The 25066-nt window shown below is 45.2% G+C and overlaps 1 protein-coding gene across 1 annotated transcript in view; it reads left to right on the forward strand.

The window, feature by feature from the left end:
• The window catches only part of crocc2 (ciliary rootlet coiled-coil, rootletin family member 2), a 69292-nt gene that overhangs the window by 43596 nt on the left and 630 nt on the right, over positions 1–25066 (forward strand). Inside the window, 15 exon segments of the mRNA XM_056276807.1 lie at positions 45–214; positions 692–871; positions 1229–1363; positions 1480–1623; positions 6046–6284; positions 6409–6568; positions 17422–17589; positions 20231–20615; positions 20775–20854; positions 21958–22078; positions 22163–22326; positions 22421–22861; positions 23530–23679; positions 23792–23992; positions 24441–24572. Coding sequence (XP_056132782.1) covers positions 45–214; positions 692–871; positions 1229–1363; positions 1480–1623; positions 6046–6284; positions 6409–6568; positions 17422–17589; positions 20231–20615; positions 20775–20854; positions 21958–22078; positions 22163–22326; positions 22421–22861; positions 23530–23679; positions 23792–23992; positions 24441–24572 — 2870 coding nt within the window.

Consider the following 25066-nt stretch of genomic DNA (forward strand, 5'->3'; position numbering starts at 1 on the left):
ATTTTGTTTTGGCTGGGTGTGTGTGTGTCTGTGTGTATGTCAAGGCGACACTCATCGGATGCGCGCAGATGCTGAACAGCAGGTGGCACGAGCAGCACAAGAGCGGAGTAATTTGGAGGACAAGCTGGCCCAGGTGGAGAGGAATGCCCAGCTCACCCTCAACAACAGAGAACAAGTGCACAGAGAACAGATAGAGGCTGAACGCAAAGACAAGGTGCAATTTATCTTCTAACTCAGTGGTTCTCAGTCGAGTCCTCCAGTACATCAGTACTGCTGAATTCTATTCTTCTAGGTAGTCAGTTATTTTTACCTGTTGTTCCAGCCTCCAATCAGGGAGGTTTTAGACCTGGATTGAGAACCACTCGTCTAATTCAACACCAGTGCATGAGCAAATATGTGTGTGCAAGAAAGGCTTTACATAAATGCAAGGGCTTGTATACCGAAATACATTTCTGTATAGAGAACTTCCTCAAGTCCTGTGAGAAAAGTGGGTTATTTCAGCAACAAGATGAAGTTTATCAAAGATAATACAACAAGAGAACATTGCAAAAATAAAGATACATGATTTGTGCATCTATGCTTCATCATATATATTGTCTTGGTGAATATAATATGTGCATGTATCTGGATATGTGTGCATGTGCGGTTGCCCTGTGGTTGACACATGGATGTATTAATCTCGAGTTGACAGGAACAGCACTATGCGGAACTGAAGATGCAGAGGGAGCAGGCGGAGGAGCAGCTGCGCAGACAATATGAGGAGCAGCGTGTGCACAGCCAGGCGGAGCTGCAGCAGGTGCAGGAGGAGCTGTCCAGGCTGCAGCAGGACTGTAACCAAAACCTCTTTCAGGCTGAGAGTCAGAAGCAGCAGGTGTGTGTGGAGTGGCCTCTGTAGAATTGTGATTTTTTTTTCAAAGAATTTTTTTTTCAGTTTATGAAGTTTACAATAGAGAGTGTTACAGGATAGCCAGGCGGTTAGAGAGGTTTTAGCCCTAGCCAACAATTCACAAGTCACTAGTTCAATCCCCACAACAGCCAGTATATCTAATAAAAACTGCATGCTTTTTCAAAGTACCCATGAGCAATATACTGGTGTGGTATTCATTTGGTTAACAGTGTTGACTTGAATAACTAAACTAATCTCAGAATTTTAAATCCAAATGGCAAATCAATCTTTGTGAAATAGTACTAGATGTGACCCTTGACATGTGTGACTGGTCACTCCCAGGCACTGTCTCAGAAAGAGGCAGAGAAGGCTGCCATAACAGAGAGGCTGGCTGTGCTGCAGCAGGACCTGGCCAAAGCAGGCATTGAGATGGACCGTCTGCGGAGAGAGGCCCTCAGTCGACAGGAGCAGGACAAGGTAAGGGTGTTCAATATGAGGCTTTTAATCTCTTGAATCCTGTTCATCATTACATGGCAAATATGGAAGAGCACCACACATTACATTTTAACATATCTTTTTTTAATCTGTTTTAGAATACAGTGGCTGGGCTGCAGGTCGAGCTGCAGCAGTTACATTCTCATTGTGAGGAGTCTTTAAGCTCCTACGAGAGTATCAAGAGGAGTCTAACTGAGCAAGTCAGAGAGCTGATCCAACAGAGAGAACATACAAGGCAAGAGGTGAGGACACTAAGTTCTCACCATATTGCTCCTGCATCCTTTTTTTAAATACAGATCTCATGGATACTAGTGGTTCAGTATTGATGAAAATGTTGACAACTGAAGGAATAATGTCAACTCATGCCAAAGTGGCCATTTTATAGGCTTGGAAGACATAGAATTGGGTGGAGTGGAGAAATATAAGGAAACACATAACATATAGGGAAGATGTCACAAGACAAATGGGAAAAGGTTGTTTGTAGGGGCACAGAGATGGAAAGGGAGAGGCAGGCTCGTTTGACTTGGCATGGTGTAAGAACCCTTGGATCTGTTTCTAAGCCAGTTTGAGGGAGATTTTGTACCAATTAGTACCAGCGCAAGGGAGAGCCATTTACCGCAGGCCTCTGTTGACATTGGCTCTGGCCACAGAGCTTTATGAGCGTCAGGATGCCACCAGGTGCATGACTTCCAGAGCCAAGACCCAAGAGTAGAGATGCTGTCCACTCCGAAGACACCAGGTCAGCACATACTCACTCACTCTCTCTCTCTCTCTCTCTCTCTCTCTCTCTCTCTCTCTCTCTCTCTCTCTCTCTCTCTCTCTCTCTCTCTCTCTCTCTCTCTCTCTCTCTCTCTCTCTCTCTCTCTCTCTCACCCCCCCCCTTTCCTTTCAGCTTCCCCAGAGGAGAACTTGGTCATATTGACCTTGATATAAACACAGCATTTCAGTTAGAATCTACCCACAGTCACTTCATTGGCTATAACTCCAGAGTTCTGTCAGTTCCACCATGCCTCTGATTTAAAATTCTGGTCTACCAAGAAAGAAGGATTGTTTATCTGTGTGTGAATTTCTGGTTTGAATAAAAGGCAGAAATGTCTTCATCCTGTCTTCACTCTGTCTCCTTAGCCTTATCTTATCTTTAGTCTTAGTTGTGCAGAGTGAGCGCAGAGGAGTTTCAGGGTCTGGGCAGACCTCCCTACTGTATGCTGTATGAAGTCTTTTAACAGGCCACCACCATGCTGTCAGATCTTGTGGCCAACCCTTGCTCCTCTACCATGTTTGATTATTTTCACTAAGCCCCTTAGGACTCTGCTGTCAGAGGGTGACAAAGCAGGAGTCATCATATATGACAGAAGGCAAGCAAAGGAGAAGGGGGAGCGAGGGAGGTGAAAGAGAGGAGGGGAGGAGGATACCAACACCGGCACATCAATATGAAATCAAAGTTTGACTTAACCCCTTGTGTAAATAAACCGGTGGGGGAGTGTTTATTTTCTCCCCTGCAGCAGCGAGAGGCTGGCTCCACCGGGACTCAAGTTTCCCTCTCTCTCATCCACAAAGCACAACCTTGCTGCCCTCACTCTCTGCCCTTTGCCTCCACTCTCCATAAGCAGAAATAAAGAAAAATATCAGCTAAAATAAAGAGCAGTTAGCAAAGCCCGCAAATTTGTTTTTGCTTTTTGTTTTTTTTCTCTCGTGTCAGAATTTACGAGAAGGGGTCCATCTTGTGTGGCCTCCGAACATAATACATGCCCTTCTCATCCTCTGCCTGCTCCTCATCCTCCTGCCACACCTCCTCATCCTCCCTCTACCTCTCCTCCCTTCACCCTCCTGGGGCTGCTGTTTATCATGTTCCTCACTGTGGATTCTTAACACCATGAGTTACAGCAGGGAGATGGGGAGAGACAGCACCTGGCTACAGGCCCAACTGGCTCTTGTCCATGGCCAGATAAGCTCTGTCCTCCCTAGTTCTCTTGCTAAACTGCTACAAACAAACTGGTTGCTGTAAAACTAGAATATAGGTCACATTATAATTGGGATTGTGTGCACAACACTCTGGCAGAAGATATGCTAACTTTCAAGCCATGGGGCCTCAAATAACTTATCTGAGTAAGGTTATGGGTTTTCATAAGGTTATGGGTTTTTGCCCTTATTTTAGCAGTATTAGTCAATTTTACGCTTGTTTTTGTGGGGGGGGGGGCATGAAATTTGTGACTTTAAAAGCTTTGTTTACAATAATAGTGTTTTTTTTAAATCTGAAAGAAAATAGATTAAATTTTTCAAAGGAAGAGTGGTGAGTGTGCAAGTTGACATTGTGCTTAGCCCTTCATTTTGGTTCTCATTTTAAAGTGGGAATCACCTGACAGTGTTTAACTTCCTTCTTAAGATAGAGCTTTTTGGTATCTAATGAATATGGATATGTTATGAAAGCTGGAAGTCAAACTGTCCAACAGTATTTGTGAATACATCTAAAATTTATGTGACCTAATAAATTCTGGATTTGAACTTGCACAGCTAGTGTGCAATTCCAGCAAAATGTCTCCTCTTGGTCCATTTGATCATTGATCAGCCTCACAATGTCTGGAACAATTTCTGGACCATAAACATTTAATTTAGGCTTTGTTGTGTTTATTTATATATATATACTCACTGGCCACTTTATTAGGTACACCTTGCTAGTACCGGGTTGGACCCCCTTTTGCCATCAGAACTGCCTTAATCCTTCGTGGCATAGATTCAACAAGGTACTGGAAACATTCCTCAGAGAGTTTGGTCCATATTGACATGATAGCACGCTGTGGTCATAAAGGGATGGACATGGTCAGCAACAATACTCAGGTAGGCTGTGGCGTTGACACGATGCTCAATTGGTACTAAGGGGCCCAAAGTGTGCCAAGAAAATATCCCCCACACCATTACACCACCACCACCAGCCTGAACCGTTGATACAAGGCAGGATGGATCCATGCTTTCATGTTGTTGACGCCAAATTCTGACCCTACCATCCGAATGTCGCAGCAGAAATCGAGACCCATCAGACCAGGCAACGTTTTTCCAATCTTCTATTGTCCAATTTTGGTGAGCCTGTGCGAATTGTAGCCTCAGTTTCCTGTTCTTAGCTGACATGAGTGGCCCCCGGTGTGGTCTTCTGTTGCTGTAGCCCATCTGCCTCAAGGTTCGACGTGTTGTGCGTTCAGAGATGCTCCTCTGCATACCTCGGTTGTAATGAGTGGTTATTTGAGTTACTGTTGCCTTTCTATCAGCTCGAACCAGTCTGGCCATTCTCCTCTGACCTCTGGCATCAACAAGGCATTTTCGCCCACAGAACTGCCGCTCACTGGATATTTTCTCTTTTTCGGACCATTCTCTGTAAACCCTAGAGATGGTTGTGCGTGAAAATCCCAGTAGATCAGCAGTTTCTGAAATACTCAGACCAGCCCGTCTGGCACCAACAACCATGCCACGTTCAAAGTCACTTAAATCACCTTTCCTCCCCATTCTGATGCTCGGTTTGAACTGCAGCAGATCGCCTTGACCATGTCTACATGCCTAAATGCATTGAGTTGCTGCCATGTGATTGGCTGATTAGAAATTTGCGTTAATGAGCAGTTGGACGGGTGTGCCTAATAAAGTGGCCGGTGAGTGTATATATATATATATATATATATATATATATATATATATATATATATATATATATATATATATATATATATATATATATATGTGTGTGTGTGTGTGTGTGTGTGTGTGTGTGTGTGTGTATGTATGTATATGTATGTATATGTATGTATATGTGTGTGTGTGTGTGTGTGTGTGTGTGTGTGTGTGTGTGTGTGTGTGTGTGTATGTATGTATGTACACCTCATCCTTTTTTACAGAGCATCTCAATGAGCTTTCGACTGCAGCCTGATTCAGCTTAACAGTTCCCTGGTAGACTGACGAATAAATTGTTGGTGTAATGATTGACTTGAGTCCAAGTCCTGAGCAAATCAAAATTTGTCCTTCAGTTACCTGAAAACCAGCTTTTTCATGCTGGCTACCTTGCAGCCAGCAATAACCTCTGGTTTAAGTGAGTAATACTGGCACACAGCCACAATGTGGTTAAATTAAGTGCCGATACAGAAACTTTCTTCTGCAATGTAACAAGCGTTTAGCCATCCTTTTAACACTGCTAATAAGCCATAATTAATCAGTATTTATTATCAAACTGAAATATGATAGCTGTAGAGTGACAATCTTTGATTCCTTACTTTTTAAGAATCATCATTATTTAATGACCAAAATGTGTGCCACTCTCCTTAAACACTGCTTGGCAAAATCAGTGTCTGAAAATGAGCTGACTTCATGAAACCCAATGAAAACTGTACTATGACTTGTGTGAATGATTTATGAGAAGCATTTTAAACCTTGAAGGAAGCGTATTGCTTTTTGTTAAAGGAGGTATTACCTATAGCTATTGGCTGACTTACATACACGTTTAATAATTCCTTTTGGCTCCAAGTAAAATGCACCACAAGGTAAATGGAAGTCAACGTACATATTTTTCAGCAATTTGTCACAAAGTTGTTGTTTTGTTTTTTTGTTTTTTGTTTTTTTTGGGGGGGGGGTTTGTACATACCCCTTTGTCTCCTCATCTTTGACTTTCTCCTTTCTGGATTCAAAAGTCTCAAAGCCTGCGAAAGCAGCTGCAAGAAGCAGAGGATGGGCGTGATGCTGGACACAGGGAGCTGATTGAGGTCCACAGGGAGCTACAAGAGTGTGCCCAGGAGAGGGACAGCCAACACAAAGAGGTCCTGAACCTGAGAAGGCTGTTGGGGGATGAGACACGCGCCAAAGAGGCCATCCAGGCCTCTAACCAGGAGCTGAGGGCCTCCTTCAAGAGAACCGAGAGCGACAACAACAGGTAGAGGAAGAGCCACTAGGGATTACAAATCACATATAATTCTGGTAGTAGTACTGATTCTCTAGCAGCCATGGGTGCTTTTGATGTTTTCTGATGTGTGAAACATTTAAAATACCTTTATTAGCTTGAGGCGAGCTGCGGAAGAGAAAGAGCAAAAGGTGTCAGTCTTAGAAGAATGCAAGAGCTCAATGCAACAGGAAGCCACCAGTTTGAGGATTACCATGAGGGAACTGGAGAAGTCTCACCTCCAGGCACGCAGAGAGCTGCAGGAGCTGCGCAGACAGGTGAGGACTTATTGAGGTTATTAGTTCTCATCTGGTTTAACTTTTAAAGCTACAACCCTCAAGATTTACATGCCAACAAATATTTTTTATACTTTCTATTGTTGGAGTATGTAAGACAACAGCTAACCAACCATGAATATCCGAGGTGTAAATTCTTTTGCAGCTATTGTTATCAACAAGCAGACCAAGCTTATAGAAGACGTTTATCAACAGATGCCGTAGCATCAATTGTTAAAACAAAATGTTATGACTATAACTTATGTTCCCTAAAGGAGAGGAACAAGGTATAACACATACAGCATGGGATATCACATCCTGCATGGCCTGACTTAAGACACCTCTATTCACACCTTTATGGCAGATGAGTTGTGGTGATGTACACTACCGTTCAAAAGTTTGGGATCACCCAAACAATTTCGTGTTTTCCATGAAAAGTCACACTTATTCACCACCATATGTTGTGAAATGAATAGAAAATAGAGTCAAGACATTGACAAGGTTAGAAATAATGATTTTTATTTGAAATAAGATTTTTTTTACATCAAACTTTGCTTTCGTTAAAGAATCCTCCATTTGCAGCAATTACAGCATTGCAGACCTTTGGCATTCTAGCTGTTAATTTGTTGAGGTAATCTGGAGAAATTGCACCCCACGCTTCCAGAAGCAGCTCCCACAAGTTGGATTGGTTGGATGGGCACTTCTTTGAGCAGATTGAGTTTCTGGAGCATCACATTTGTGGGGTCAATTAAACGCTCAAAATGGCCAGAAAAAGAGAACTTTCATCTGAAACTCGACAGTCTATTCTTGTTCTTAGAAATGAAGGCTATTCCATGCGAGAAATTGCTAAGAAATTGAAGATTTCCTACACCGGTGTGTACTACTCCCTTCAGAGGACAGCACAAACAGGCTCTAACAGGTACTATTTAATGAAGATGCCAGTTGGGGACCTGTGAGGCGTCTGTTTCTCAAACTAGAGACTCTAATGTACTTATCTTCTTGCTCAGTTGTGCAACGCGGCCTCCCACTTCTTTTTCTACTCTGGTTAGAGCCGGTTTGTGCTGTCCTCTGAAGGGAGTAGTACACACCGGTGTAGGAAATCTTCCATTTCTTAGCAATTTCTCGCATGGAATAGCCTTCATTTCTAAGAACAAGAATAGACTGTCGAGTTTCAGATGAAAGTTCTCTTTTTCTGGCCATTTTGAGCGTTTAATTGACCCCACAAATGTGATGCTCCAGAAACTCAATCTGCTCAAAGAAGTGCCCATCCAACCAATCCAACTTGTGGGAGCTGCTTCTGGAAGCGTGGGGTGCAATTTCTCCAGATTACCTCAACAAATTAACAGCTAGAATGCCAAAGGTCTGCAATGCTGTAATTGCTGCAAATGGAGGATTCTTTGACGAAAGCAAAGTTTGATGTAAAAAAAATCTTATTTCAAATACAAATAATTATTTCTAACCTTGTCAATGTCTTGACTCTATTTTCTATTCATTTCACAACATATGGTGGTGAATAAGTGTGACTTTTCATGGAAAACACAAAATTGTTTGGGTGATCCCAAACTTTTGAACGGTAGTGTATGTGAGGCCCCGCCTGCACACATATATACATCCGTCTTCATGGTCATCAGTTCAATAGCCGCACTTCACTGAGCCTAGCTGAGCAGTGGGGCAACCTAGTGTTGTACCTCGTTCCTCTCCTTGAGGAACAGAAGTTATAATCATAATATTTCATTCCTTTTCAGTTGACTCACTCGGTACAATACATACAGTGCATCCGGAAAATATTCACACCCCTTCACTTTTTCCACATTTTGTTATGTTACAGCCTTATTCCAAAATGGATTAAATTCCTTTTTTTTCTCATCAATCTAAACACAATACACCATAATGACAAAATGAAAAAGGTTTTGTAGAAATTTTTGCAAATTTATTAAAAATAAAAAACTGAAATATTGCATGTACATAAGTATTCACACCCTTTGCTATGACACTCAAAATTGAGCTCAGGTTCATCCTGTTTCCACTGATCATCCTTGCGATGTTTCTACATCTTGATTGGAGTCCACCCATAGTAAATTCAATTGATTGGACATGATTTGGAAAGGCACACACCTGTCTATATAAGGTCCCACTGTTGACAGTGCATGTCAGAGCAGAAACCAAGCCATGAAGTCAAAGGAATTGTCTGTGGACCTCCGAGACAGGACTGTATTGAGGCACAGATCTGGGGAAGGGTACAAAAAAATTTCTGCAGCTTTGAAGGTCCCGAAGAGCACAGTGTTCTCCATCATTCGTAAATGGAAGACGTTGGGATCCAGCAGGACTCTTCCTATAGCTGGCCGCCTAGCCAAACTGAGCAATCGGGGGAGAAGGGCCTTGGACAGGGAGGTGACCAAGAACCTGATGGTCACTCTGACAGAGCTCCAGCATTCCTCTGTGGAGATGGGAGAACCTTCCAGAAGGACAACCATCTCTGCAGCACTCCACCAATCAGGCCTTTATGGTGGAGTGGCCAGACGGAAGCCTCTGCTCAGTAAAAGGCACATGACAGCCTGTTTTGAGTTTGCCAGAAAGCACCTAAAGGACTCTCAAACCATGAGAAACAAGATTCTCTGGTCTGATGAAACCAAGATTGAACTCTTTGGCCTGAATGCCAAACGTCACGTCTGGAGGAAACCAGGCACCTCTCATCACCTTGCTAATACCATCCCTACAGTGAAGCATGGTGGTGGCAGCATCATGCTGTGGGGATGTTTTTCAGCGGCAGGAACTGGGGGACTAGTCAGGATCGAGAGAAAGATGAATGGAGCAAAGTACAGAGAGATCCTTGATGAAAACCTGCTCCAGAGCGCTCAGGACCTCAGACTGGGGCGAAGGTTTACCTTTCAACATGACAACGACCCTAAGCACACAGCCAAGACAATGAAGGAGTGGCTTCAGGACAAGTCTGTGAATGTCCTTGAGTGGCCCAGCCAGAGCCCAGACTTGAACCCCATTGAACATCTCTGGAAAGACCTGAAAATAGCTGTGCAGCGACGCTCCCCATCTAACCTTACAGAGCTCGAGAGGATCTGCAGAGAAGAATGGGAGAAATACCCCAAATATAGTAGGTGTGCCAAGCTTGTAGCTTCATACCCAAGAAGACTTGAGGCTGTAATCGCTGCCAAGGGTGCCTCAACCAAGTACTGAGTAAAGGTGTGAATACTTATGTACATGCAATATTTTAGTTTTTTATTTTTAATAAATTTGCAAAAATTTCTACAAAACCTTTTTCACATTGTCATTATGGGGTATTGTATGTAGACTGATGAGAAAAAAAGGAATTTAATCCATTTTGGAATAAGGCTGTAACATAACAAAATGTGGGGAAAGTGAAGGGGTGTGAATACTTTCCAGATGCACTGTATAGTATGGGACATGTATAAACACCCTGCAGAGCAGCCACCGAACTGGAGTCAAACCCTCCAGCACTCTAGTGCATCATAGACCCAGCAGAAAGGACAGAATGAGCCATGAAGGGGCTGTCATATCCAAATTGTAAAACCAAAAAAAAAGCATTTGGTGATAATCAACTGGCTTCAGCACAGATATCACTCACAGATACCTCTTTAAACAAAGCATATAATGTTGCCATAATGTTGCCATGCTCCTGATCGAATGTGCCCTCACACCATGAGGCAACAGAAGACCTCCTTTGCTGTAAGCCAGGGAGATACCCTCCACAATCCAGTGAGAGAGCCATCGTATATACAGGGCTTTACCCCTGACTGGATAAGCAAAACAGACTAACAACTGGTCACATAACCACACACTAAGTGCAGTCTATGTAGATGTGTAGCACATGCACAGGACAAGGGAATGCAAACTCCCCTGCTCATTGGATGCAAAAAGAGGGGGACAAAAGCTCAAAGGCCATAGAACTATAGGTTGCAGGGATAATCTTAGGCAAATACTCCGCATTTGGGCGCAGTGTAATCCTGGAGCCATCCAAAGTGAACTGGGTGCAAGAAGGATGCACATATAAAGCATGAAGGTTGCCCACCTGCTTTGTGGAGGTCAAAGCGAGAAGCAGTGCAGTCTTGTATGAAAGAAATTTCATATCTGCTGACTCAATGGGCTCAAATGAGGGACCACAAAGAGCCTCATGCACCAAAGCCAAATCCCATGAGGGGCCACTGGATTTAACCGCAGGCCTCAGCCAAGCAGACTCCCTTTAAGAAATGCATGGCAAGAGGGTGAGCGCCTGGTGTCACTCCATTAAAGCCAAACATGACAGGATATAGCTGCCAAACAGACCTTAATCATGGAAAAGGAGAGACCCTTATCCAGCAGCTCCTTAAGGAATATCAAAACAGCCACAACACTGAAATGGGAGTACATTTCAGTCCTGACACCAGTGCTCGAATGCCCACCATTTATAGGCATATAGCCCTCTAGGATGATGCCCTTACACTTTGGATTGTTGCCACCACACTTGGCGGCAGATCCTTAGCTATTAAATTTGACATCTCAACAGGTAGGCGTACAGCTGCCACAGTTCCAAGCGTGGATGAATCACCTCACCTCCCATTTGAGTGAGAAGGTCCCTGCGGAAAGGAAGCTGCCAGGGTCTTGCTGCTTGGCATACCAAGACTTTGCCAACCACTGAGGGGCCACCAGGATTGGAGACAGATCCTGCCGCTGCACCCTCTCCAGAAAAGAGAATAATTTCCACTGGGGGAAATGCATAAAAGAGCGTGCTAGGCCATGTGTGCACTAGCGCATCCATCTCCAGAGGCACATTGTGGTCCGTTATGGAAAAGAACAGTGGGCAGTGGGTATATGCTCCGGAGGCAAAGAGGCCTATTTCTTGCCCTGCCGAGACGATTCTGTATTTGAACCACCATCAATGGGTGCAACCTCCACTTTCTCACAAGAGGTCCCTTGGAGAGAAGGTCTGCCCCAGGTTTAGGCGGCATGGGACATGTGTGGCTCTGAGAGACACAAAATTAACCCTGCACCCCAGCAACAGAGAACGTGAGAGTTTTAACAGGGTAAGTGAACAGATCTATCCCTGCTTGTTGATGTAGGAAACCACTTTTGTATTGTCTGTCCTGATCAGAACACGCTGATCTGTCAGAACCAGACAAAAATGGTTTAGAGCTAGAAAGTCACCAATGTGAAATGGCCGGGATGAGAGTCAGCACCTCCAAGTCTGAGGCCATGGTTCTCTACCAGAAAATGGTGGATCGCTCCCTCCGGGTTGGGGATGAGTTCCTGCCCCAAGTGAAGGAGTTCAAGTATATCGGGGTCTTGTTCACGAGTGAGGGTAGGATGGAGCGGGAGATTGACAGATGGATTGGTGCAGCATCAGCGTAATGCAGATGTTGTACCGGACCGTTATGGCGAAGAAGGAGCTGAGCCAGAAGGCAAAGCTCTCAAATTACCAGTCAATCTTCATTCCAATCCTCACCTAAGGTCATGAGCTTTGGGTAGTGACTGAAAGGGTGAGATCGTGGATACAAGCGGCTGAAATGAGTTTCCTCCGTAGGGTGTCTGGGCTCAACCTTAGAGATAGGGTGAGGAGTTCGGACATCCGGAGGGAGCTTGGAGTAGAGCTGCTGCTCCTTCGCATCAAAAGGAGCCAGTTGAGATGGTTCGGGCATCTGATTAGGATGCCTCCTGGGTGCCTTCCTTTGGAGGTTTACCGGGCACAGCCAACTGGGAGGAGACCCCGGGGTAGACCCAGAACTGGCTGGGGGGACTACATGTCCAGTCTGGCCTGGGAATGCCGTGGGATCCCCCGGGAGGAGCTGGAGGGCGTTGCTGGGGAGAGGGACGTCTGGAGTGCCCTACTTAGATTGCTGCCACCGTGACCCGACCCCGGAAAAGCGGCTGAAGATGAGATGAGATGAGAAGTCACCAATAGCGCCAGGTGGTTGATGTGAGGCTTGCATTGTATTGATGTCCAGGCCCCTCTCACTGCCGCACTGTCGCACAGAGCCCTCCACCCCCCCACCCCCCAGGGAGGCATCTGTGGACACCACCTTGTGAATTAAGGATTCTGTTGTTCTACAGTATTGTTGTTTGTGTTGTTATTTGTTTATAAAAAAAATCATGCATGTTTGTAATCCTGAGGGATTTGGTTGAACAAGGTCCTATCTAAGTATTTCTTGCGACATTTTTTACTCATCATGGATGAATTATAGACCTACATAAATGCCCATAATAATAGGCTCCAAATCCGAGACAATGCCCGACAGACAGAAGCACAGAAACAGCATACTAGCTCTAACAAATTTGAGTTTTCAGATTTATATTTGTAAGATTTATATACATATTTTTAATTTATTTATTGCCATTTCTCAGTACTTGCGAATTTTGTCCTCTGCATTTAACCTTTCATATACACTAGGAGCAGTGGGCAGCCGCGGTGCAAAATGCAGGAACCAACTCCAGTTCCAGATTTCAGTCAACTATTAGCCTAAGTGTATAATGTTTTACAACCTGAACCTAACAAGAGTCAAACAGAGATACAAAACATCAATATATCTGTTATAACAATACTTTTAATGAGATAGCCATAACAGTAGGCTTAACAGTGTAATACTCCGATTTTTTTCGGACAAAGAAATTACAAATCACTCAGAAATACAATTATTATTCTTGCCGATTACCGACAGAGTAAAGAACGAAAAATAAATTAACGAACTGTAATAAATAGAATAACAGCAGCACATCTGAGCTCTTCCGGCATTTTGTCTTCCCTTTAACACGACGTGAACTGAAACGTGACGTCACTTGTGTGAGTGAGAGGGACGTCAAGCTGAGATGGTATATATTTCCACATTTTAACAGTGCAATTAAAAAGTATAACTGTAGTACTAGAATGTGCCGACAAAATGTATTTTTTTCCCCAATTGTATCCAGCCGTACCGGTCGCTGCTCCTCCCCCTCTGCCGATCCGGGGAGAGGGCTGCAGACTACCGCATGCCTCCTCCGATACATGTGGAGTTGCCAGCCGTTTCTTTTCACCTGACAGTGAGGAGTTTTGCCAGGGGGACGTAGCGCGTGGGAGGATTACGCTGTTCCCCCAGTCCCCCCCCCCCCAAAAAAACCCCAACAGGCTCCCCTACCGACCAGAGGTGGCGCTAGTAAAGCGACCAGGACACACCCACGCCAAGCCGGAGGTAACGCGGGGATTCGAACCGGGACCCGTGTACTTGGTATGCAACGGAATAGATCGCTACACTACCACTACCTTTATTGATAGCCTATACATTCAGAAAAAAACAACAACAAACAAATATCCGAATCCCAAAATTGAAAACCGAATACCTACCCAAAAAACGATATCCAGATAGCCGAATATTTGGGTCTGGCCCAAGCACACAGCTGGTGAGATCGAATCCAGCCTTGAAATGCTTGCATCTTTAACAGCCCGAGCCACAGTGATCATAGATGTCATCATGCCTCCTAGCTATAAAATCGTCCGGAAACATAAATTAATTAATAAATTAAAAGAGGCAGCAGTGAAATGCGGCCACTCTGTGCTCTGACAGATGTGTCCGGCTGGAAACAGCATATTTCCAACCCGAGAAAAGAAAACTGCTTGCGAGCTTTTCTGTAAATTCACTGAGAAGCCCAGTGCTCGGATGTGTGATAGAGCTAGTGACAGCTGCGCTGTTGCCTGCTCTCTGGAGCTTGCTAAAAGAGCCCAATCGTCCAGATATGCTGATATCTGAATGCCTCTCTCCCGGAGGGGAGCTGACGCCACGTCGACACATTTGGTGAAGGTGCGGGGGGCCGAGTGACAGGCCGAACAGCAGCATCAAGTATTCTTAGGCCGTGCCCTTGAACGCAAACCTTAGAAAGTGTCTGTGATCCAGGTGGATCGCTACATGAAAGAAAGTGTCTGTAAACCAATCCCCCAAGCTGATCGCGTTCAGTAGCTGTCCAAGTGTTAGTATTTTAAACCTTAGATATTTGTTAACAGTCACAGATCTAGAATAGGACAAAGCCCTCCCCCTTTCTTTGGAACAATGAGATAATGACTGTACCAACCTTCGTTCGCCTTCGAAGTGGGAACCATTCATAATGCTGTCTTATTCAAGGGAGTGTTTATTTCTTCCCTCAGCACTGCTGCTTCGTCCCCTACAACTGTGTTTATTACAGAGAGGATTCGGGTTAGTCTGACCCAGAACTGTAACCGGTAACCTATGGCAACTGTTCTCTCTACCCATTGAGAAGCTGCGCATGTGTGCCATTGAGGGAGGCGAACTCCAAGCCGACTGACCTGCAGCACTGTAGGTGAGGGGTTATTGCTCTGGCATACCAGAGGCAACAACATCACCTGTCTGCCCTGACTTACTTGATTTGCAGTGTGTTGAATACAAACTGCACTTTTTATTGAATTCAACCAATGAACATTTACAATATTCACACATTGAATGAGAGGCACCTTTATTAGGACACTGGAAAAATGATAACTGCTGTGGTCAATTGAGAAATATGTAATTCACCCAAACTGGGGGCAACAACCTGAGGCAACAAAAGTGCATGTGTGTGTGTGGGAGGGTTGTGCTTGGGAGACTGTGATAGGGGAATGCCCTGCCTTTTGGGACTGGACCCCTGAACAGAAAATGGAGGACACCTCTTGGGTGGCAATGGATGAGGGGCAATGGTGCCTCCCTGCTGCTGGAGCCCCTCTCCACTCAGTCCTAGAGCTAGGGGGAGTGTGGTTTCTTCCTTCTAGGCATTGGGTCCCTCTGGAGGCCTGGTGGTGGACCTTTGCTCCAAGCTGAGTGGCACTGAGTTTGACTGGGTGGTTGCAACTTCATCAGTGTGAGCCTGAACCTGTGTGCTGCGCTGCCGTCCTAGGAGGAGGTGGTGGTATCACCGACTTGCAAGTGCTAGTGGGCTGCTTGGGTTTTGCGTCATGTCCGGGAATAATGCTGCACAGAGCTTCTGTCTACTTTCTCATTTCAAATGTCGCCTGGATGGCGTTGAGTGACTGCCCAAACACACCATCAGCAGACACTGGCTCATCCAAATAGATGGCCCTGTCCCTATCCAGCACATCAGAGAGAATCAACCATAGGTATCTCGGTGCCACCACTGTAGATATCATTACTCTACCCAAGGAGAGTGCTGCACAGCGGGACAAACGGAGAATGTAATCTGTGGCAATTCTGACCTCATTGAGAAGAGGCGCCAGCAGACCACCAGGGAGAATCTGTGTCCCAAGTTCTGCCAGACACATGGCTTGATATGTTTGACCATGGTGACAGAGCTCAGTGTATGGGAGGTGCCTGCCTGCACTCGGTAAATTTTCTCCAGCTACAATGCGGAGAACCTGCAGTGCTTGGATTGGAGGGCTGTGGGGATGCCCACACCATGGTTGTGGGGCAGGGCCAGATAAGCTACCAGCGACAGCTCCATAGATGGAGGATTGACAAAATCAACCTGCTCGGCTCCATCCAGATCCAAATGCTATCCATAGCCAGGCACCATGACGTGGGTAGACAGTGGTTTGTTCCATGTTGAGGTTAACTCTGCAAGAAAATCCAGGAACATAGGCAGGCGGTTTTTGACCATCATCGACTCCAGGGGAAGAAAAAATCCTGTGAACATAGACAGTTTCTGAGCTGGTGGAGGAGAGAGCTACTCCATCTCCAGTCTCTCAGGATTTGTCATTCAGGCCAACCAGTGCAATAGTGGTGGTATACTGACCTGATGATAAAGCCTCCTCTTCATCCTTCAATAAACCCTGCATGTCCAAGCTGATGTCCAGCACATCATCATCATCATGGCAAGTGGATAGCTCAAGCTCCGGCTGGCTAGCATTCTCAGATGGATCCGGCTCCAACTCGGCTAACCCCTCATCATACTCATGTGGTCAGCCCAGTTACCAGCATGGATGTCAACCAAAAGCTCCTCGCCTTCAGACTCAAACGAAGCCAGATCCCTCGTCTTGGAGAGGAGGGGGACATGCCGTGCAACAGTAGTCGTTCCCAGCACTTTCTCCACAAATGCGGCCGGCCTCTCCAAGATTGAATGACGGAGCTGGTGACAATACGCACAGGACTGGGGCTCAGTCAATGCTGTCTTGGCGTGGGCAATATCCAGACAGACAGGCCACGCCTCGTGCTGGCCCTAGTCAATGCAAAGAGAAGCCACACTCTTAAGAACAGGGGCAAACAGGAGACTTCCTCTTCACCTGTATAGGCTTGGTGCTCATTATGAGACACAAAGCTCTGGACAAAACACACTCAAAATTAACACTTTGCAGATAGCCAGTGGCTAACACAAACGGGCCATTAAGCTAACTTTGAGCTGGCAGTAGCCTATTGAAGAAACAGAGATAACTAGCTGTATTTAGCTAACCTGATTTGACAAAGGTTTTAGCGAGGTGAAGAATGTAAAAACTGAAGGATGACTGTGGTGACGGGTTTATAGATGTGCAGTGCAGACAGGGCCTCACATATGACACCACAGATCACCTACCCTAAAGGTGTGAATAGAGATGTCTTCAGTCAGGCCACAAAGGGCATGATATCCCATACGTTTAGAGTGAAGAGGTCACATATGAGTGATGAAACGTTTCTGTCAATAAACGTGTCCAGATTCAATTTTCTTTGATACCCCCTACTATATATGTTGTACCAAGGGATTCGACTGAAAGGAAACAATGGTTCAACCATGTTGTGGTTAACTCTGTTTCATTTCAAATGGCTCTCTAGGATTTGGATTGTTCAAACATCACTTTACGTGGTTGTCCATACACGTTAGTAAGTTTAATAAAAACAATATTGTAAAGGATTGTAGCTTTAGAGAGGGTGTTACATGCAAAGTAAAATGTGATATTTTAACAGGTAAAGGTCCTTGAAGGTGAGAACAGGCAGAAGAGCCAGGAACTACAGGAACTCCAGGCTCGGGTGTGTCAAGAGAAGCAGAAGGAGGAGGAGGCGCACGCCAAAGCTTTCACTCTGAGGCAGAGAGTTGTGGCGTGTGAGGCTGGCAGAGAGGCAGCCCTGAATGAGGTAGAAAACCCCCGGGGGAGAAATGTCGGTTAACAACATGCTGGAGAAAACATTCCTCCCATTCACACATACTTAGAGACTACCTGCTGTATTCGTTGAGTGAGTGCATCAAGCCCACAATAATGTATATTCATTCTCCTATGAAGACAACTTTACTTGATAGTCTTGAGTTTTTCTGTGGAGTCTTCAATCGGATGTTACAGAAATGTCATAGAATATGTTCAGGATAAATACAAGTGATAAGAAATACAAGTTTTCCTCTTTTTCCTCTTGTACTCAACCTCTTCTATTAGAAAAGCACTAGACATGAAATGATTATATCCTATAATGTACACTAATGAGTCAAAACATTATGACCACCTGCCTAATATGTTGTTGGCCCCCATGTGCCACCAAAACAGCGCTGACCCACTGAGGCATGGACCCTACAAGACCCCTGAAGGTGTCCTGTGGTATCTGGCCCTAAAACATTAGTAGCAGATCCTTCACGTTCAGTAAGTTGTAAGGTGGAGCCACTGTGGATCGGACTTGTCGGTCCAGCACATCCCACAGATGCTCAATCGGATTGAGATCTGGAGAATGCTGAGCCCAGGGCAACACCTTTAACACTTCATCATGTTCCTCAAACCATTCCTGAACAATGTATGCATTGTGGCAGGGAACATTATCCTATTGAAAGAGGTCACTGCCATCAGGGAATACCATTGCCATGAAGGGGTGTATCTGCTCTGCAACGATCTTTAGGTAGGTGGCACGTGTCATATTGATGTCCACATGAATGGCCAGACCTAGGGTTTCCCAGCAGAACATTGCCAAGAGCATCACGCTCCCTCCACCGGCTTGTCGTCTTCCCACAGTGCATCCTGGTGCTATTACTTCCCCAGGTAAATAGCACACACATACACGGCCATCCACGTGATCTAAAAGAAAACGGGACTCATCAGAGCAGGTGACCTTCTTCCACTGCTCCAAGGTCTAGTTCCAATGATCGCATGCCCTTTGTAGGCACTTTTGACAGTGGACAAGGGGTCATTATGGGCACTCTGACCGGTCTGCAGCTCCACAGCCCCAGCAGCAGCGTGTGATGCACTGTGTGGTGACACACTCCTCCCATAACCATCATTAAACATTTCTGTGACTTGTGCCAGAGTAGACCTTCTGTTGGTTTGGACCAGACAGGATAGCCTTCGTTGCCCTCATACATCGATGAGCCTTGGCCTCCCAACACCCTGTCACCGATTTGTGGTTTGTTCCTCCTCAGACCGCTGTCGGTAGGTAATCACTACTGCTGACTGGGAGCACCCCATAAGCCTTGCCATTTTAGAGATCCTCTGAACCAGCCATCTGGCCATAACAGTATGGCCCTTGTCAAAGTTGCTCGGGTCTTTACTCCTGCCCATTTCTTCTGCATCCAACATGTTGACTACAAGAACAGATTGTTCGCTTACCATCTAATCTACCCAGTCCTTAACACTTGCTCTTGTTTGGAGATGTTCAGTGTTATTCGGTTCACCTGTTGGTGGTCATAATGTTTTGGCTCATCAGTGTATGTTAGTATGCTTTTGATTATTGGTATAATTCTTAGGTACATTGTTGTAAAGTGAATGAAAAGTTGGACATTATAGTTTTAAGCATGATAAAGGCTCACAATTATAAACTAAATAGTGATTTACTGCAGTGATATAGGCATAATTTATTGTATGTTCCAGGTCAATAAAGCCTCAAATCCACCACACAACCCAAGGCTGTCATCTAAAATCTAATGATAAATATTGTTTATCACCTGCTGCAGATTTCTTATAAAGCCTGGTCTTTTCAACAATTTTACCCCCATTGCTAACACTGTTTTTTTGTTGTTGTTTTTTTTTTGTGCCAATTTTGTAGCTTGTGCTTGTAACTTGTAACTTAGACGGAAATGGATGAATCACTGTGGCGACTCCTAACGGGAACAGCTGAAAGTAGCAGTAGTTGTAACTTGTATTTTTTCCCTCCTTTTTTCTCCCCAATCCTATCCGGCCAATTACCCCAGTCTCCTGAGCTGTCCCGGTCACTGCTCCATCCCCTCTGCCAATCCGGGTAGGGCTGCAGACTACCACATGTCTCCTCGGGTACTTGTAGAGTTGCCAGCCGCTTCTTTTCACCTGACAGTGAAGAGTTTCACCAGGGGGATGTAGCACGTGGGAGGTATTCAGTTCCCCCTCCCCCCTGAACAGGCACCCCAACTGACCAGAGGAGGTGCTAGTGCAGTGACCAGGACACACACCCACATCCGGCTTCACACCCACAGACACAGCCAATTGTGTCTGTAGAGACGCCCGACCAAGCCAGAGGTAACACGGGGATTCAATCTGGCAATCTCCATGTTGGTAGGCAACGGAATAGATCGCTACGCTACCCGGATGCCCCGTAACTTGTATTTTAATGGTATGGTCAATGTTCTGAGTTATAAAAGTCACCCTAACCAGTGCCAGTGCAGTGCAGCTGGGATACTCATGGTCCTCATGGAAACCTAACTTAAAAGAAAGATGGATATGATGAGCGTCCATAATTAATTTTATATGACACACTGTGAATAAGTCCGACCAGTAGACACCCTGAGAATTAGTTTGGTTCAGTGCCTCCTTCCTGTCTCTTTGCAAAGGCTATGGGGTTGCAGCGCCATGTGGTGGAACTGGAATTGGCACAGCATCAGAGCAGAGAGTCACTGCAGGAGAAAGATGCTTGTCTTCAACAGAATGACCAGAGGCACAGGGAGGCAACTTCTCACCTGGAGAGGTCTCTAGACGATGTCAGGGGTCAACTCAGGGACCTCGCCCTGCGGGCCAACCTTGCAGAAAGAAAGGCAGAGAGCCTGGAGGAGCAGCTGTGTCTTGGAGATGCCACACGGCATGACCTGGAAGTCAAGCTGGCGGGGCTGTACTCAGCTCTGCGCCGCACTCTTGGCATCCACCCCACAGGACTCTCACGCACCCCCAGATCCCGTCGACGCTCTCCCTCTCAGTGGAGCACTCACCTGCCAGTGAGGGGTACAGTCGTCCGCTTTACATAATTGTGGTGTATCATGCCATTTATAGTATTTCTGTATTTTCTCTTCTGTATGCAGATGCATTCCTGAGTGTGATCTTTATGTGTAGGGGGAGAAAGTGTGCATGAAGGACCTGTGCCCTCCTTGTCATGTGGTGAAGATGAAGAGCTGGATGGCAACACTGTGCAGACAGCCCTCCAGGAATTCCAGCAAGAGCTCACGAACACACAAAGAGACAGGGTAACATCGAACTACCTCTTAACAATGGTTAAGCAGTGCTCAAATGCACAGATGCAAAGACTCAGTCTTAAAGCTATTAATTTTCCCATATTCATCAGAATCTATTAAACAATCAAACTGCAGGGCTAAGAAATTTCTCACCTCTAGTAATAATAGTAACTGGAAGCTTTAACTGGCCTTAAATATTCAAACTTGGAAAACAGATAATTTATTTAAAAATGCTTGGTTAACACTAAGGCTGGGCAATAATTCAGTATTATCATCTATCTTCTTTCAGTGGAATTGTATCAGAATGAACTTTAGATACGGTCATATTGTGATATACAATGTTGTTATCTAAACTGATGATAATGTGAATCGGTTACCTAAAATTTCTCACAATATGACATCTGAAATATTTGAGGGAATATTTTTTGAAACCTATTTTTGATTTGATATTATACTTTACATTATCAAACAATTCAATGTGATGAACCTCAGTTGGATTCTTCAACATGGTATTTTTGCATGTTTAAGCAGACATTGCTATTGTGTAAAATTCCCTATCATCATTATAATGATATTTTTCATGTTGCCCAGCACTAGTAAACATTGTTCAATGTTCATATCTAGCAGCATTTCCCCCCCTTTTTCCCCCCAATTGTATCTGGCCAATCACCCCACTCTTCCGAGCCATCCTGGTCACTGCTCCACCCCCCCTGCTGATCCGGGGAGGACTGCAGACTACCACATGCCTCCTCTGATACATGTGGAGTCGCCAGCCACATCTTTTCACTTGACAGCGAGGAGTTTCACCAGGGGGATGTAGTGCATGGGAGGATCATGCTATTCCCCCCAGTTCCCTCTCCCCCCTGAACACGTGCCCCGACCGACCAGAGGAGGCGCTAGTGCAACGACCAGCACACATACCCACATCCGGCTTCCCACCAACAGGCACGGCCAATTGTGTCTGTAGAGATGCCCAACCAAGCTGGAGGTAACACGGGGATTCGAACCAGCGATCCCTGTGTTGGTAGACAATGGAATAGACCGCTACACTACCCGGATAGCATTATTTTTAACACTTACTATATGTAATGTTCTCACTAAACTTTGTCTTTAAGGATGAAGCCAAGGCCCAGATAGTCACTCTGAGTCACCAGGTGACAGAGTTCCAGCACAGCCAGGACAAGTCATGTGCTCAACTGCTACATTTACAGAAGGCCTTGAAGGAGAAGGAGGAAGGTGGGGAAACCAGTGGGTCTGAATAACATCAGATATCAGTTATGTGCACAGTTGTATAAGTTTTACTTCACATGTTCCCTCCAGGGAAACGAGAGATTGCAGAAAGACTGCATGGAGCACAGACCTCCCTTTCCCTGCAGGAAGAGGCAGCATGGCGTAGAGACAGGGAGAAGAGGTGCCTTGCAGAAGAGGTGGCAAAACTCAAGACCAGTCTACAGGCAACTGAGGTTGAATTCAGGGCACTGCAAGTATGTTGAAAGACCAAGAAAAAAAGACAATTTCAAAAATCTGATGCCATTTCTTGAGTGACAGCTGTGAGGGTTGTGTATCATCTCTCTGCAGGGGAAGCTGCAGCACTTGCAGAGTGGAGAAGCTTGTGCAGATGCAGAGCAGCGGAAGCTGAAGGAGTCCCTGGAGGCAGCAGAGAAAAAGGCAAGCCTTCTTGACCTGTCCAAGTGCACCCTGGAGGGAGAGCTGCAGCGGGCCAAGCTCAGGGCAGCGGAGCTAGACACAGAGGTGGGGTTATTACAGGAGAGATTGATGGAGATGAGAAGGGAACTGGGCGACAGCAAGGACCGGTATGCCGCGCTGAAGGTCAGTGAGGAGAGGCTGATCACTGCACTGGGCCAGGCTGAACAGCAGGAGGGCAAGCTGAGAGAGAAGCTCCATGACCTGTCAAACTGTGTCAGAGACAACAGGGCCAGCACAGGAACCATGCAAGAGCAAATAGCACAACTCCAGAGGGCTCTGACTGTCAGTGAACATGACCGAAGGCTGCTGCAGGTAGTGTCTACTGCTGAATCACACCCACTAAAAGATGTCTTCTAAAGATGAATAAGTGGAGGGTATAGAAACATACTACAGGCAGCACTGAATATGAAGAATACTGTTTTTTCAGGTCCTGTAAATAAAACTAATTATGTGCACCATAATCTTTTAAGGTTTTCCTAAGGATGTTTAATTGAAACTTCAAAATTAAATGACTAGGTGAGCTTCCATTACTGCACTTTGATTTACAGTACAATAGTACGTTTTTGTTTGAGGATTAATATTTTTTTTTGTTATTTACCTTTGCCTCCCTGGTTTTCCTTAAGTTCCTCAAAGACTGCAATAAAATGCTCTGACAAGCTCATTAATTCTCCAAGAGCCTCTCAGGAGAGCTTTCAGGACTCAGTTTGGGACTGCATTTTAAAGATGCTGTGCAAACAAAAACATAGTGTGCTTCATATAAATCTCTTTTATTTTGCTTGAAACATATCGGCTTGTGCCAATAAAAAGAAAAAAAAACAACTCTTGCCTGTGACTTTGAACATAATCTGTCAGGTGCTGAGCGAGGAAAAGAGTATGCAGGGAGGTGAGGACTTTGGGGTGATCCTAAGTGCAAATTTGTTATGTTTTGACGACAGCAACTTGCTTAATGTACAGCAGTGTTATGCAATTAAAACTTACAGGAACATCTGGATAAAGCCAGAGATGCCCTTTCAGAGAGTAAGAGGCTCAACCACACACTGACAGAGCAGGCCCAGAACCTTCAGAGGGCCCAAGAGGACTCAGAGCTGAAGATTTCTGACCTGGAACAATACAACAGTACACTGAAGGAGGTGAGTCAAGAAGGGGAAAGTTTATTATTTTGTAAATATGTTGAACTATCAAATGTTATACTCTGTCTTGAGGTAAAGTATGATTTTGAATGGGCCACTGACTGTAACCCAGGCCCTGATGCAGAAGAAGGAGGTGGAGGTCCAGGCCCAGGGGAGCTCCCAGCAACTGCAGAGGGAGAACAAGGAGCTCCAAAACAAGGCGACTAGTCTGCAGAGCTCTCTGCACAAGCTGCAGGGTGAGAAAGCTGAGCTGGAGAGGGCTCTGAAGCAGCTTAGAAAAGACAAGTCTCTACTCAGAAAGACTCTGGAGAGGGTAAACTGTCCTTTTCTCAACACTGTTCTTCAACCCTGTCGTTTTTTTCCTTTACATTATTTAAAAATGTACTCCTTGCATCCAGTATATCGTCAATGAGGTGAGACCACACCATTTCTGGTGAAAAGTTAAACGGCTTTTACCCACTTTGCTGTTGACTGGAAGCATTTCTCTTGGAAAATACACTTGTCCCCAGTCAGTTCATCCAAACATAAATATCCTGTGGGTTTTCATCAGCCTATTATTGTTTGTTCCTTTTCTCCCCCAGACTCCACTTCTCTGTCACATACTGTATAAAGTGATCTTATAATGATGGAAACATGTAGGAGTACTGTGAGAATCTAGGGGCCCTGTGCAGGGCCTCTGTTACATGCATTACAGAAAGGCACGTGAGCAGAACGATCATGGTAAAGTCGTTCCCGTTGTGTCCCTCTCATGCTGCTGTCAGGTAGAGCTAGACAGGCTGAGGAAGGAGGCGGAGGCTATGTCAGCAGGCAGGGAGAAGGAGCAGCTCAGGCAGACTGTCCGGAGCCTGGAGCAGGAGTTGGTGGAGAGGCAGTTTGAGATGCAGACCCTGCAGGTGAGAGGTCACAGGGCTATGGCAACAAGTACAAGAAGAGTTACACCATCAGGGCACATTGATAAAAAAACAAAAACAAAACATCTTTCCCTCATCACCGTTGAGAATTGATACTCTATTTTAACGTTAAAGGGGAACAATCACTCACAGTTTTCAACATTACCTCTCGGTATTTGTTGGAGGGATAACTATCCAGCCATAATACAGAGCAAACATCTGTGTATGTCAGAAACGCTGCCAATATTGTGGGGAAAAGTGTCCTTCAATGATGTCATTGGTTGTCAATTTGTGAATCGCCATTTTTATATGGTATTCAGTGACAGTCCCTACAACAGCTTTATGTAGTGTTGTTATTCACATTTTCTTATACAATATAGCTTATTTCTATATCAGCCACCGAAGATAGCGGAAAACTAGAAGTAAGGGTTGTATTTTTCCACATTGATGGATTGTCCACCAATGATGTCACTGGTGGACATTTTTCGCACAATTTC

Source organism: Lampris incognitus, chromosome 3, assembly GCF_029633865.1.
Source record: "Lampris incognitus isolate fLamInc1 chromosome 3, fLamInc1.hap2, whole genome shotgun sequence".
NCBI classification, from domain to species: domain Eukaryota; kingdom Metazoa; phylum Chordata; class Actinopteri; order Lampriformes; family Lampridae; genus Lampris; species Lampris incognitus.